The 13,691-nt window shown below is 42.8% G+C and overlaps 2 protein-coding genes across 17 annotated transcripts in view; one reads left to right on the top strand and one right to left on the bottom strand.

Annotated features, from left to right (window-relative positions):
* The window catches only part of Clk4 (CDC like kinase 4), an 18,022-nt gene extending 8,711 nt beyond the window's left edge, over positions 1-9,311 (bottom strand). For 2 of the 13 annotated variants that reach the window (XM_031351704.1, XM_031351707.1), the window contains exons 1-3: positions 7,870-8,020; positions 4,179-4,339; positions 3,265-3,331 (exon numbers count right to left, since the gene is read on the bottom strand). Coding sequence is in view for 8 of the 13 variants with exons in the window: in XM_031351695.1 (XP_031207555.1) it covers positions 2,637-2,714; positions 4,179-4,339; positions 9,207-9,242 (275 nt within the window). In the remaining 5 variants the exon portion in view is untranslated. Of the gene's footprint in view, positions 1-861; positions 921-2,636; positions 2,715-3,264; positions 3,332-4,178; positions 4,340-7,869; positions 8,021-9,206 lie in introns of those variants that run through there. The other 11 variants (XM_031351698.1, XM_031351705.1, XM_031351699.1 and 8 more) reach the window with 10 other exon arrangements.
* LOC116077276 lies at positions 8,087-13,224 on the top strand. Of its 4 annotated transcripts, XM_031351710.1 has the most exons (4): positions 8,087-8,376; positions 11,620-11,707; positions 12,208-12,513; positions 12,822-13,224. In XM_031351710.1, the coding sequence occupies exons 3-4, from the start codon at positions 12,282-12,284 to the stop codon at positions 13,079-13,081; spliced, it is 492 nt and encodes a 163-aa protein (XP_031207570.1). In that variant the 5' UTR covers positions 8,087-8,376; positions 11,620-11,707; positions 12,208-12,281; the 3' UTR covers positions 13,082-13,224. The 4 variants fall into 4 exon arrangements, with proteins under 4 accessions (XP_031207570.1, XP_031207571.1, XP_031207569.1 ...); XM_031351711.1 differs by lacking the exon at positions 11,620-11,707 and having other exon boundaries at positions 8,087-8,274; XM_031351709.1 differs by lacking the exon at positions 11,620-11,707.
* Positions 13,225-13,691: the final 467 nt, after the last annotated feature.

Genomic DNA, 13,691 nt, shown 5'->3' with positions numbered 1-13,691 from the left:
AACAAAAAACCCCCCAAAAACCTGTACATTAGAAAATTGCTGTCAACTATTTCATACCAAGGAACAAAGCTTCAATTACAATATGCTTATTAAATGTTCCTTTACCATCAAGACCAAACCTGCAAACCTATTCTGGAATGCACTGATAGATCATACAACATAGGCATCTGAAACTAGCTTCCTCTCTCAGAGCCACACATTTAGAGAAAGGCAAAAGAGGATTCCTACCCTTAAATTAAGAGCATTTAAAATATCCCTGACCAAGACTTCTTCCAGAATGTGTATCACAGATATGAGGAGCTTTAAATGTGAAATCTTTCAATCCTTTCATTTACAAAAACTCAATTAACATCCCTAAATGATACAGCATTGTTGCAGAGCTTACTAGTAGCAAAAACTAAGATATTTTCAAACTGCTACTATTGCCCTATGTCACCTATTCTATCTCCTCTTTTCTATGTCTAAGCTTTCTGTTACTCCTGTTTAAGAAACAGAGACCAGAACTTCTGAGGCCTGCCTAGTGTACCAAACACATCTAAACAGACCTTCTACTCAAGAAAGGGTTCAGGACTGTGGACATCCTTCCCACTTGCCTTTCGAAGTTCCCGGGACTCTTGCTTAAAAAAATACCCAAGAAACAGCAAACGGCATTTCTAGTGCCACAGTGCATCTACAGATTCCTTTGAGAACCTGATGGAAGTTGTAGACCCTTTTCCCCAAGAAACGGACAAATGCATAAACAAAACTTGGCAAGAACTTCATGGAGGTCAAGGACCTCAAGAAGTCAATGGATCCCAGCTGAGTGTCCTGATCTGATGGAAAGAAAAGGACAATCGGCCCAGTTTCCCATCCCCCCTCTACCTGGGATGAGTGTCCTCTTCAACAGAGTGCGAAGCTTCAAGAGGGATGCACATGGAGCACTGGGGGAGAGAGGGGACACCTGCCCAGTCAGACAAATCAGCTAAATAATCCTGACAAGCAATGGAGTGACAGATGTTGCTGCAGCTGCCCCGCCAACCCCTTTACACTCCCCAGAATACGCTGTGATTTTCTCTCCCAGTTTAAGCAGAAATAGAAACATCTCTAAAACTACTACCCAACAAGACTGGCATCTAATGCAGGCTGGGCCTTCTTACTGCCTAGCATCATTCTCAACTTCTCCTTAATTTCTGGAGAAACAAGTCAGGCTATTAGGATTTAAACTCTGGGTCTGAGACAGTTGGTCTGAAGCAGAGATCTAAATGAAAAACAAGAAACTAGTCATACTTCTACAGGCATCCTATTTAATTTTATAAGGTGTCACACACCCACCAAATCCAAAGTCTATCATAAAAAAAAAAGACTAATAATAATCTTTAACTGGAATACTACATGGAACTGGCCCTGCTGACAATCCAAAACAATCTACCAACAATAAAAATGTGGTGGTGATACTGCCATGAGCAGAGCTAGCGTGAGGACCTTTCCAATTTATGACAACCAAAGACCAAAGTCTAGAGATTAAAGACTACAGAATTATACAAGCTGTGGATATAGTAGGCAGAATAAACGGATCTGATTTTTAAAAAATATCTACTAAATGCCCAGTAACTGTTAAGTGAATTGGCTTTTTTTTTTTTTCCACACAGGTCCTGTGGAAGACAAAATAAAATCATATAAGGCAAAGTCTGACAACAAATGAACAATTTAAGATTACTCACACACACAAAAAAAAAGAAAATCAAAATAGATGAATGCAAAAATGTTGAAAAGTGCAAATGAACACTTAGACTCAGGGAAGGCAAAGAATTCAATTTGCCTAAAATTATTAAGAATTGATGACAAAGATGGAAGCAGATAAGCATCTTAAGGAAAGCCAGGATTTGGACAAAGTGGAAAGCAGAAGAAATTCTAGACCAGCATAATGCCATCTTACACTTATACAGATAGCACAACCAGCCAGAGGCTTAAAATGCATGTATCTACTCTGCAGACAGCAAGTAGATGATTGCATCAAGAAACAATTTTCACCTAGGAGAATATGTCACTAGAAGCACTATACACACTACACTAAAAGCGTTTTTGAAAGGACAGATTATTAGCACTAATATTGAATATAGAGTTTACAAATGAAGACCCAGGTCACACTGAATTCTAAATCTAAGTCTGCATACCTCCTAGGTGATTTCTAGTCATATGAAGTTTACCCAAAGTTTAAAACTTGGTACTCTGTGTTACAGGGAGACACTGGAGGATTTGACCACAAAATATACATATATACCTATGTATATATTATTTACAGCTATGTTGGTCTTCCTGGTATTTGAAGCAGAATAGATTAAACCTGCTGAAAGGGAGACCAACTCAAAGGCTACTGCCAAAAGACCAATCAGGAGAAAAATGTCTTAAAATACATATGACAAAGGATTAAAATACATAATAAAAACATCTTGTAAATCAGAAAGAAATATACTTTAGTAGAAAACAATTGACATAAAGTCTTCAAAAATCTGATCAAATTCACTAGAAATTTATAAATTCGGGTTAAGAAAACCATTTAAGTCAGACAAAACTAGAGACAGCCACAAGGAGCATGTTATAAGCTTTCTAGAAAAAGAAATGAGAATATGCAGCAAGAACCTTGTAAAACGTCATACCCTTTAACTTGAAAATGCCTCTTCTTAGAATCTACTCTCAGGAAATAACCACAGGCAAAGATTTGTACACAAAGATCCCTTAGGGACAGACAGAAATAATTCAGTCAAGCAACGGGCAATGGTTTCCACACTGCTGTTCCTCTTTACATTTTGTTGCTTCAACTTCCCAGTAACTTTATTAAAATATTCATAAAATTTTTAGCTTTCAAAAAGATATTTACAATTAATGAATAATCTGGATTATGATGCATAATAATCACCAAATTTGTCTGATGTCAATGTCAAAGATGGTAGTACTGGCTTAGTGATTAAATGGACTGGTTTTTATTATTATTATTATGAACACAAAATCACTCAAATCAACCTTTTCACATATATAATATACTCTAGCACTATGTATAATTAGTTGTAAGATTGTAAGCCTTAAAGAGTATGTTGTATTCATTAATAATGGGGTACAATTTGTATAGTGTTCATTACTAAGGTCTGGTCATTGAATCTTGCCATAACCTTACCCAGCACCTCTTACATAACTGTTTGATAAAACATGATTAGTTTACAAGAACTACAAACAAGCTCTTTGGCAGACAACTCTGTTTAGCATGGAGAAGGAAAAAAAATTACATACTGTTTTTTAAAGTAACCCCAGCTGGCTAATTTAGAAAGCAATCTGGTAAACAGCCCCAATGGAACATCTGTACAAACAAGGAGAAAACATAGAACCAACAAAACAAATGAGAAAGGGAAATTAATGGAAGGCAGAGTGAAAGAAACTACTCACCTAGCCTTTCTTTATATTTAGAACTTTAAGATTCTTTTAATTCTATATAAATATATTACCTCCAAATTTTATATCATAGTTATAAGAAAATAAGACATACTATCACAATTTTTTTACTGAGGTTCTATCCTAAAGTACCAGAGAATGCCTGTAGAAACAATTCTCAAAATATAAAGCAAGTTTCTAAAACTCTCAGACAGACATATCCATTGGTGTTCTATTAATATAACCTGCAGATGTAACATGAATGGCTAATCCTCAAAGCATTTTAATGGTCTCAGACAGCATTTGTTGCTTTTCTCATCTGAACTAACCACTTTTTTTGACATCTCAATTGTGAAACACTTTTTGTACACGCAAATATATATGCCATTTTTCTATGACAGTTAAAACTACTCACTGGGTATCATTATTATTCAACTTTGTATATGTTCTGGAATATAATCTCTTGACTTCCTTCCCCTTTTGTGATGGAGGGGTGTCTAAGGATTTGGGGCTTTATACATATAAGGTAGTAAGTGTTCTAGCACTGAACTACACCTCCAGGCCCTTAGTTTTTGTCATTTGCTGAGCTACTGTCTCCCATCAATCCCAGACAGACATAGGACAAACTATTAAATTCACAGCTTTAGTCTAGGCAGTATAGAAACTAGCCTATGATATTCTATTAACTGGGATTTTGAGGGAATAAACATGACTGAATTCCAAATTTGATAAAAGCTATACAGAAATTGTTAAAACTTAAAATACAAGTCATTTACCAATCAGTCTCTTTAAACTGATGATGTGGTTTACAATGCCTGTTCTCTTGTGTACTGCTGTGAGATCTCCTCTTCCGTTTTTGACTTCCACTGTAGCTTTCACGGCCCCAGCTTTCTCTGCTATCCCAATCAGGACAGTGAGTTCGTTTGGAATGCCGCATCTGTTAACGAGAAGGGGGTAAGGGTGAGTAGGAAGCTAAAGATGGTCATATAACTATATATTACCATTGCTTAAATAGAATACCTCATACACGGGGTCACATAGACTCTTAGGTAAATCTCCCAAAGCTTAGAATACAATACTACTCCTATCTGAGATGATGTTGAATGGAACTGATCCTAGTACTAAATGACCGACAGCACGGAGCCTTTAATACGTTTTCTTTCACTACACAGTACAAGGACAAATTCTCAACTTAGTGCTTGCCTTCAGAAATACTCATTAACTTGACCTGAGTTCAGATCACTCACACCCACATAAAAAGCCAGGCATCATAGCACAGACCTATAACTCCAGACCTGGGGCTGGGGTGGGGCATATGGATCCCTGAAACTCACTGGCCAGCCCAGTCTAGCTTAATTGGCAAGCTCTGGGTTCAATGAAAGTCCTTGCCTGAAAAATGTGCAGACCCATAGAGATATGCCATGTTTAACCTCTGGCTTTTACATGGAACAGAATGTACATGTGCACGCCTCCCAACACAAAATATTTTTGTTTCCTTCTATTTATGCTGATTTTAAAAATTAGATCACTTATAATGTTAATAATTCTACCAATGGAGTTACATTCCTGGTCTCTCAATTTGGATTTTAAAAATCAAGTCTGAAATGAATGCACACATATTTTTCCCCACTTTGAGACAGGATGTTTCTTGGTATAGGCCTGGCATTAGCTCTGTAAACTAGGCTGGCCTCGAACTCACAGAGATCCATCTTCCTCTACCTCTAGAGTGATGGAATCAAAGGCATGCACCACTACCTCCTGGCCAGATCTGAATATAAAAATAAAGCTTACAACTATAGTTAGCGATAGTCTATCCCAATAACATAATAAATGTCCTTCAGTCTGGCAAAATTTAATACAAATAATTAAAAGTGAGAGAAGCAAGCAAGTAACTGGCTTAAAGGTAAAGAGCTTTTCATTAATGAGATTTTCTTCCCTCCTCAAACTCTGTAGAGTTCCTTTCTCTAAATGCCAGAATTAGTCCGATCCTTAAACCGAGGCACGGCCAGTGATATCAGATAATGGTAACAATTCCCAGACTTCATCTCCAACCTCCTGTGGATTTCTTCCAGGCTCAGTATCTAACATTTATCCTTTTTACATGTATATGACTGTTGCATGCCAGTGTTAACTCTGTCCTTTCATCAAGTGAGTCTCAGTGACCAAAGGTGTACAGTGTTACCCACTTAACCACTCTGCTCCCCTAAACCAATATTAAAAAAGATTTTATTTTTAATGGGGATGGGGTGGGGAAGATCTGCACATGAGTGCAGTTACCCACGGACACCACAAGAGGGCATAAGATGCCTTAAAGCCTAAAGGTCCTTTACAAGAGCAATCTCTCCAGTTCCATGGTTAAATCTTTAATTTTGAACTCTGCTCAGCAGAGTTTAGTGGTTTGGGGGAGAAAAAAAAAACCAAAGAAGGTGAATAAGGCCCAAATGGAACAAAGCCAATTTAGCTGACCACCTTCAGCTTGTCTGAATGACTGAAAAATAAGCTAACAAATGTATTAAACCCCAGGCTTGCAAAGAAGGCAGTTTCAGTTCTCTTCCAAAGTGTCCCTCAGAAAGGGTGTGCATCACATCATCAGGGTGATACTAGTATTTCCTGACTACTGAGGACGCGATGAGGGGAGAGGAGGTTTCTAATTGCTAGGCAAGACTCTACCACTGACCTTCATACCCCTTGTCCAAATATTCAGTAAACTTTATTCTTTCTTTTAATTCTATGCCTGCCAGGCACATTTCTGATAATGAGAAAGCATGGATTAAGCCACACAAAAATCCTAAATTCTTGATAGGTATCTTGGTAAAAGTAAGCCAAGCATTCCTTTTGATAAAGTCATTTTAATATGGCAAAGTAAAATAGACAACACTGCAAATTTGCTTGAGACAAAAGCCAAAACTCAAGTTTTAGAGAAACACTCAGCTTCCTATTTCCACTGGAATTCTGCTGACACATTCCTTCTATCATCAGAATATATTCAAGGTTTTAGTTTGATTAAGGCTTTTTTTTCCTGCTTCTTTGGGCACTGAATTCTGAATCGCAAGCCACCCAGCTACAGGCTATGCACTCTTCAAAAACAGCAGTTGCATGTACAGCTTCTGATGACTCATCATTATGACTGGCCATTAGGGTTTCACAAGACCTGGGTGCTTGCTTCCAGTTCCCCCTCCCCCTCTACTTCACACTGCTACAGCCAGTTTACCTCTCACAAGACAAATCTCAACTTATCAAGTGACTAATCTGCAAACCCACCTATCAGTGGGTCCTAGTCCCAACAGGCCCCCGATGAACATTCCCCATCCCTACTCTGATCTCTGGCAAAGTTCGGAAATAATTTTCTTAGTCAGGTGTGGTGGCACATGCCACCCTGGAGGCAGAGGCAGGTGGAGCCCAGTCTGAGAGTTCAAGGACAGCCTGGTCTGCACAGCGAGACCTTGTTTCAAACAACCAACAAAGAAATATTTACTTACTAGGCAAAGTAAAAGATTTCTGAGCTCATGAGATTAAAGTTCCTTCTCATACACAGGAAAGAAAAGCTACCTCAAAAATATTACGCTATCTCTAATACTCAAAAACATGCCACAAAGCCTCTGTATTCTTTCAATAAAAGAATCAACGGAACCCATATATATATGCTCATATTAGAAATATGATTCTCCACCACGTTTTAAAAGTTTCGGTTTCCCATTTTATGTGGGTAACAAGAGGCCCTCGGGTGCGTGTTCAAAGTTAGACCGAATATCTGCAGCTTTAACATTAGTGACTGCCGGTCCACTGGTTTAGAGGGCTGGGTACTTCAGCAACAAAAGGCTGTCGCAATGTTCACTCTCTAATCCCAACACTCAGGAGGCAGAGGCAGGAGAATCTCTGGGGTTCGAGTCCAGCTTGGTCTACATAGTTCCAGGGCAATCGGGGCGACCCAGGTCGAGGGGAATGGGGGTGGGGTGACTGCCTGGCACGAAGGACGAACCTTCCTTCCCAAGTGTGTTCCTCGAAGCTGGGGGTGGATCGCCGCGGTGCCTGCCCTACCTCCCCTGGGCAGCAGCTGGCCAGGGGCCTTAGAGCTAAAGAACGGGGGCGAATATCGGACTCTGGAGAAGGCTCCAGTTATGCAAACGGCCGAGGCCGCCGAGAGGGGTGAGTTGGGGTCTGGGTGACTCGACTCCGGACGACACTAGCACCGGGAATGCGTCTCGCCAAGGGTCTCCCTGCTGGTTCCTGCGATGGACGGCCGAGGCCTTGACAAGGGGTGAGCGAAGCCCGAGCTGCCGGACAGCACCGTCGGGCGAACTCGGGGCCTGCGGGCCTTGACTCGAGCGGCGAAACCGCGGCAGCTCGGGTGTTGTCGCCGCGGGCTGAGAGGCACCCGCCAGCCCCACAGACGCATCGTCGGGTGCTGACGCCCAAAGCCCACTCTTTCCTCCGACACCTAGCTCTGCGCGACACTGCCCACCTCACCTCCGCAAAAGCAAAAGGCCTTCTGGCCGAGAAATGTCGCCAAACCGCCGTCGTTCCTCTCCAGCCGCTGCGACAAACACCGACAAAATGGCGTCCGCGCCGTCACCCTACAACCTCCTCAGGTGGATCCAGCGCCACCTACGCCGAGCTAGCGCGCATGCGTCACGGAGCCTCGTGCCCGCCCACCGATCCTGCCAGGGGGCGAGGGGTCTGTGACGTCAGCGACGGCGGGGCTCGATCATCCATACTGCGGCTGCGCAGCACTGGAGCCGCTCGTAGGAGGAGATTCGTCGACCTGTCAGGTTGAGGTTCTTTCTGTTCTTAGGTGAACCTGGAAGACCGCCCGAAGTCTACGGCGCGTGTCGGGCTCTCGGAGAAGAGTTGTGCTGGGCGTGGCCACGCTGGGTAGGGCCAACCTCTGACCTTTTCCCCATCATCTTAAAGTGGGACGTTCATCGCACTCGGCCGGCCAGTCGCCCCTCAACCTTCTTGGCACCTCAGCTCCAGGTAGAGCCACCAGAGCGCAGAGTCCCCGAATGCTCCCTGCTAGGGCAGCTCAGCGACCAGGATATGTCTGTCACCTGGCGCTTCCGCTCTAAACTGGATTTGGAGAAGTTTACCTGAATATGCCTCTAAAAACAAGCTTAGCAGGTGCCTACCCTTTCTCTTTCTCCTTACCTTTCTTTCTTCCTCCTCGCCTTCTCAGACAGCAAATCAAAAGGAATGGGGAAGTTTGGCCAAAGACTTCTGACACTATTCGTCCTGTTACAACCATGGCAGCCTCATCATGTTTTATTACAGTTACTCAGCAAACGGACATTTGTGGTCAGAAGACATAATAAATCATTGATATATATATTTTTTAAATTTTCAGAGAACTGGGCTTTTGTGGTACAGGCCTGTAATCCCAGCACTTGGGATTTAGAAACAGGATTTAGATCAGGAATTCTAGGTCATCCTGGGCCATATAGCAAATTCAAGGCCAGTCTGAGCTACAGGAGATCAAAACTCAAAAAAACAAAGCTGCTGAAAATCCAACACCATCATTACTGCCTAACCCAATAGGATTGAACTTCCGGTCCTTCTCTTATCTCCTTCCCCCAAGAGCTGGGATCATAAGTATGAGCTGTCATGACCAGATTAATGAAATATTCTGTGCCAATCACTTTGTAGCAGTCATAGTAATCTAGGCAACCCTAGAGGTGATTATTAGCTCCTTGCCCTAGTTACAGATTTAACTCTTGAAAATGTCATTCAAACCTCAGCCTTGCTAGCTTAGGGTTTCATTGTCAGACTTACTGCCTCCGTAATATGCAACAAAGTAAAAAACAACTTACTTTTTTCTTAGGTAGAGGAAAACGTTCTGAGTCCATCTTTTAGCAAGACCAAAAGGGTCTGTCTTAAAAAGCCACTTTTCAAGGTGATTTGTCTCTGAAGCTCCCATTATGAAACAATGAATCCCTTCACATTTAGCAGAGTTGATTAAAGGCCATATCATGAGTCACAATGGATCTCTCAGGCATCCCACACTGCCCAAGATGGACAATATCCCAGTTTCCCCCAGGATTCCTAACACTTCCTGAGGAGAAAGTCAAACAGCGAAAGGAGTAACAAAGATTCAGTCCAACAATGTTGAAAGCATCCCAATTCCCAGTGCAGTTTGCAGTGCACATGGAAGTGGGCAGGAAGTAACTGAATTCAGGCCGTTTCATAGGGAATACAGGAAGTGCCCTGGCCTTCCCCTTTAATTACTTAGGGTGTCTCTCTTCTCTCCTTTCTCCACTACTCCTCTTTCTTCTTTTACTTCCCTCTCACTTTTGATAGTCTTTGTATACACAGGGCTGATCTGGAAGTTATTAGTCTAAGCTTGCTTGGAACTTATAGAAATCCTCCTGTCCCAGCTTCCTAGTTGCTGGCATCATTACTGTGAACTATTAGGTCTGACACATGACTGAATGGGTCTCAGATCCAGGACCAAATCACATATACATGTACCCTTTGGAAATACTTGCCACAGGTACTTAGCCTTCAGGCTTCTTCGGGATATTGGCTCTGGAAACTGCAGGAGATAAACTATTTACCAAAACTTTGACTAGGTCATACCCAAGAGTTTATGGAAAAGGTAGAATTCTAATAGTGAATTCTTAGATTACTACCCCCCATTAAAATGGACTGCTAATCAAATTAGCTATCACATTACTAGTCACTATGTCCCTATATTAATCTAACTAAAATCTAAATTAAAAAATTTAATTGAATCTATCTAGAGACTATGGAGTGGGTAGTCAGTAAACCCGTGCCGTGGCACAAATTTGGAGGTCAGAGGAAGACATAAAGAAGTCAGTTCTCTCCATTTACAATATGGGTCCTGCGGATCAAATCAAGATTGATAGTGTTGGTAGAAAATGTTCTTACACACTGAGCTGTCTTCTGAGTCCCTCCCACCAATTATTTTTAATTGAATAAAATTGGTGGTATTGACTGACTTTCACTAAATAAATAAATAAACCCCAGACACCAAGATCAATGGCATAGAGCTGTGAAACCAGCATGTGAGAGGTGGAAGGTGGAGGATCGTGTGAAGGTCATCCTCAGCTATACAGTAAGTTCTAAGGCAGCCAGGACTACACGAGACCCTATCTCACAAAACAACTCAACATATTGGCTTCCCCAATTCTACTTACTGCATTTTCTCAACATTTAAAATGTATTGTCTCTCACTTGGTAAAATGCTTTCCCAGCAATGTGTGACCCCTAGGATGTTGTTTTAAAAAAATAAAAATTCTAGCCCTGTTAACTTACCAAATAGCCAGGCAGTGGTGGCGCACTCCTCTAGTCCCAGCGCTTGGGAGGCAGAGGCAGGTGGATTTCTTAGTTCCAGCACAGCCAGGGCTACACAGAGAAACCCTGTCTCAAGAAAAAAATAAAAACAAAAAACCTTACCAAATGAAGACTCAGGAGCCAGATGCCCTTGTGAAAACTTGCTAGCTCAGAGAGGCAGACAAACCACTCACCTGGCCTTCCTATTCCACTGATGTCCCAGAAGGACAAAGCTCTACCAATGCCTCAGGAGAAGTCCCTTTCTCCTCTACACCATGTTAAATGCCCTTCAACTCAAAGCCTTCCTTTCTCTTTAGGTATGTCCACTCCAGTCAGCTGCTTACTTGCTCTGCCTCTTGACCCATGGTTGACTTTATTTAACTGTTGGATTAATGCTGTGCACTAGGGCTGAGCCACACCACAACTACTTTGTTTGTTGTAAATAGAAAGCTCTAAGATCAAAGGCGGAGCCATACTACCATTAGAAACAGTTCACAATCTTGGGGTTCACAACATGATCAAACGTCCTGCAACAGTAGAGACCATGATGGTTTTTCTGTCTATTTGTCACATGGATCATCTGATATGTAGCAAAGCTGGACTTTTTGAGGAGATGCGTATATGGATTTCTAGCACTAGGAAAACAGAGAGGAATGTGGGAAGGGAGGGAAATGGAAGAAGTGGCTGAGGTCTTTAAAGGAGAGGGGCTTTGAGGGCTCCTCCAATATTCATGGGTGGTTTCCCTGGATACACATCACCCCCATGGTTTCCCCTTAGGTGAGAATGAACTAGCATCTCTAGATCAGGAAGAAAGAGTCAGTTGTCTTCGCAATGCTGAAGAGGCTGGCTCCGGAAGCTGCTCACAGCTGAGAGACAGATTCTGGTTGCATGAAAATGGTTTTAATATTTTCATTATTCATTTCTGAACAGACAGAAGCAAACCAAGGCGAAAGTTTGAGAAACACTGAAGGATCCAATGTGGGACGGAGTGGGAAGCAGGCAGGACAAAGGCCCTCAGGTACTCAGAGGCAACTCTGAGAAAAAACAAAATCTTCTACAGCATTTGTTTTTTCTGAGACATCCAGGCTCATAAGAGACCCCAGAAGTTGACAGCTGTGTGGATAGCCTTGAACTCAGTTGTCTCAGGTTTCTGTTTGTTTTTACAACAAACCCAAAGTCTTGGCAGCTGTGAGCACTCCCCTGGAGGGAGGAGGTTTGAGTCTAGGCAGGGATAATGCCTCCCAAGTAGCACTTGTCCTGGGACAACTCCTTTTATTCTGTAATATATTTTCTATAACTAAAGATGCCTAAACTTAACTTGCAAGTGAGGATACTGCATGCTATTAAGAGCAAAGTAGATGATAATTGTACTTTTGTTAGCATGTGATTAATCTCCTGGTGACTGAATGAGGCCACTTTTGATTTGTCAACAGTGTGCAGGACCGGCCCCTACAAAAAGTTCAGATGTGCATGCATATGGTGTCAAAGGTGCTCATCACAGCACTCCATCCCTTACAGGTTCTACCGGAAGCTCATGGACTGACTCTGAAATCAGGGTCTTCCTGCTTGAATGGGAAGTAGTTGAACAGGAAATGGGCCACCCAGGCAGGAAGATCCACAAGAAGACCAGGGCTCTCTGTAGGCGCCTTTATCAGCAGGGCCTGAAGAAGAGCTGGGAAAGCTGTTTCGACCTGCTGCTGAGCTTACGGGATCTGCACAGGACTCTCTGTAATGAAAGACCAGGGATTGAACCCTTGTTTTCTCCTTATGCGGAGGCCCTGTACAGGATCCTGGGCTCCAGTCCCCAGGGAAGCCATGTCCCAGGTTAGTCTATTCTTTATTCATTGCCCTTTCAAGTGCTGTAGAGAGCAGCATCAGCTGACCTCTTTCTTCTTCATGAAGATGGAGCAGAGCACACAGTGTGGGAATCCTCATTCCCACAGGCCTGCACTGCACATAGCAAAAGTAAATGTCTGCCCTCTGTTTGTCTGCATTCTTCTGTCACCCCAAGGGAATGGGAATTAGACATATTCAGGGTGAACCCTGACACACAGAACAGACCATCACTTAGCATGGTTCAGGGAGAATAAGTCTGCCAAGCTTATGAAGGCTCTCATTCTTCTTCCTCTCAGGTTCTCTTGATGATGGGCCCGGTAACCCTCCACTTCCCATGTACTCTCAAACTCCCAGGAACCAGCCTTGGGATTATGGTGTTGCTGTTCCTTCTGCACCGCTTCAAGGGAATGCACTACCAATGATGTCACATGAGGACTCCCTGTTTCCAAGAGGGGAGCACTGGAACCCCAGCCATTCAGTGTCAACTCCAAACTTACTTCCTGACTTTGCCCCAGGAGAGCCTAGCTTCCGGCAGCCATGGCCCACCGCTGAATAACACCCAGATCCTCAATGAAGACTAGTGGCCTTTCTTTGTTTATTTTCTGAAAACCCTGGGACTGTGAAACCTTGTGGGTGTGGGCATCTTTCTCTACCCCATAAGGAAAGAAATGTGGAGTTAAATAAAGGTCCTTAGAGTAACTCTCTCCTGTCCCATCCTTGTCATGTCAGTGGGGTCTATAAGGAAAGAGGGGGCAGCAGAATGTTACTGGTAGATGTTCATTCCTTGGTGCCTCGAGACTTGCCCTTTCTGGTCTGTCTTTATCTTGGCAAGTTCAGACATGAATGTTAGACTAGGCAAGTCCCCTGTCACAGTTGAAAACCCCTACAAATGGGAGCAGGAGAAGTGTACAACAAAGACATGTTCCTAAGGAAGCCCCCTATCCCTAAATCCCAATTGGCACAGATGTTTGTAGATCTCAGGCTTAAAAAGCTCTATAGCAAGCAGTTAAAACTCCTGAATCAGCTGGGCAGTGGTGGTGCACGCCTTTAATCCCAGCACTTGGGAGGCAGAGGCAGGCGGATTTCTGAGTTCGAGGCCAGCCTGGTCTACAGAGTGAATTCCAGGACAGCCAGGGCTACACAGAGAAACCCTGTCTCGAAAACAA

Source organism: Mastomys coucha, unplaced genomic scaffold, assembly GCF_008632895.1.
Source record: "Mastomys coucha isolate ucsf_1 unplaced genomic scaffold, UCSF_Mcou_1 pScaffold5, whole genome shotgun sequence".
Classification (NCBI taxonomy): Eukaryota; Metazoa; Chordata; class Mammalia; order Rodentia; family Muridae; genus Mastomys; species Mastomys coucha.
The sequence above is the reverse complement of the archived record's forward strand: the minus strand, read 5'-3'. Positions and strand labels throughout refer to the sequence as shown.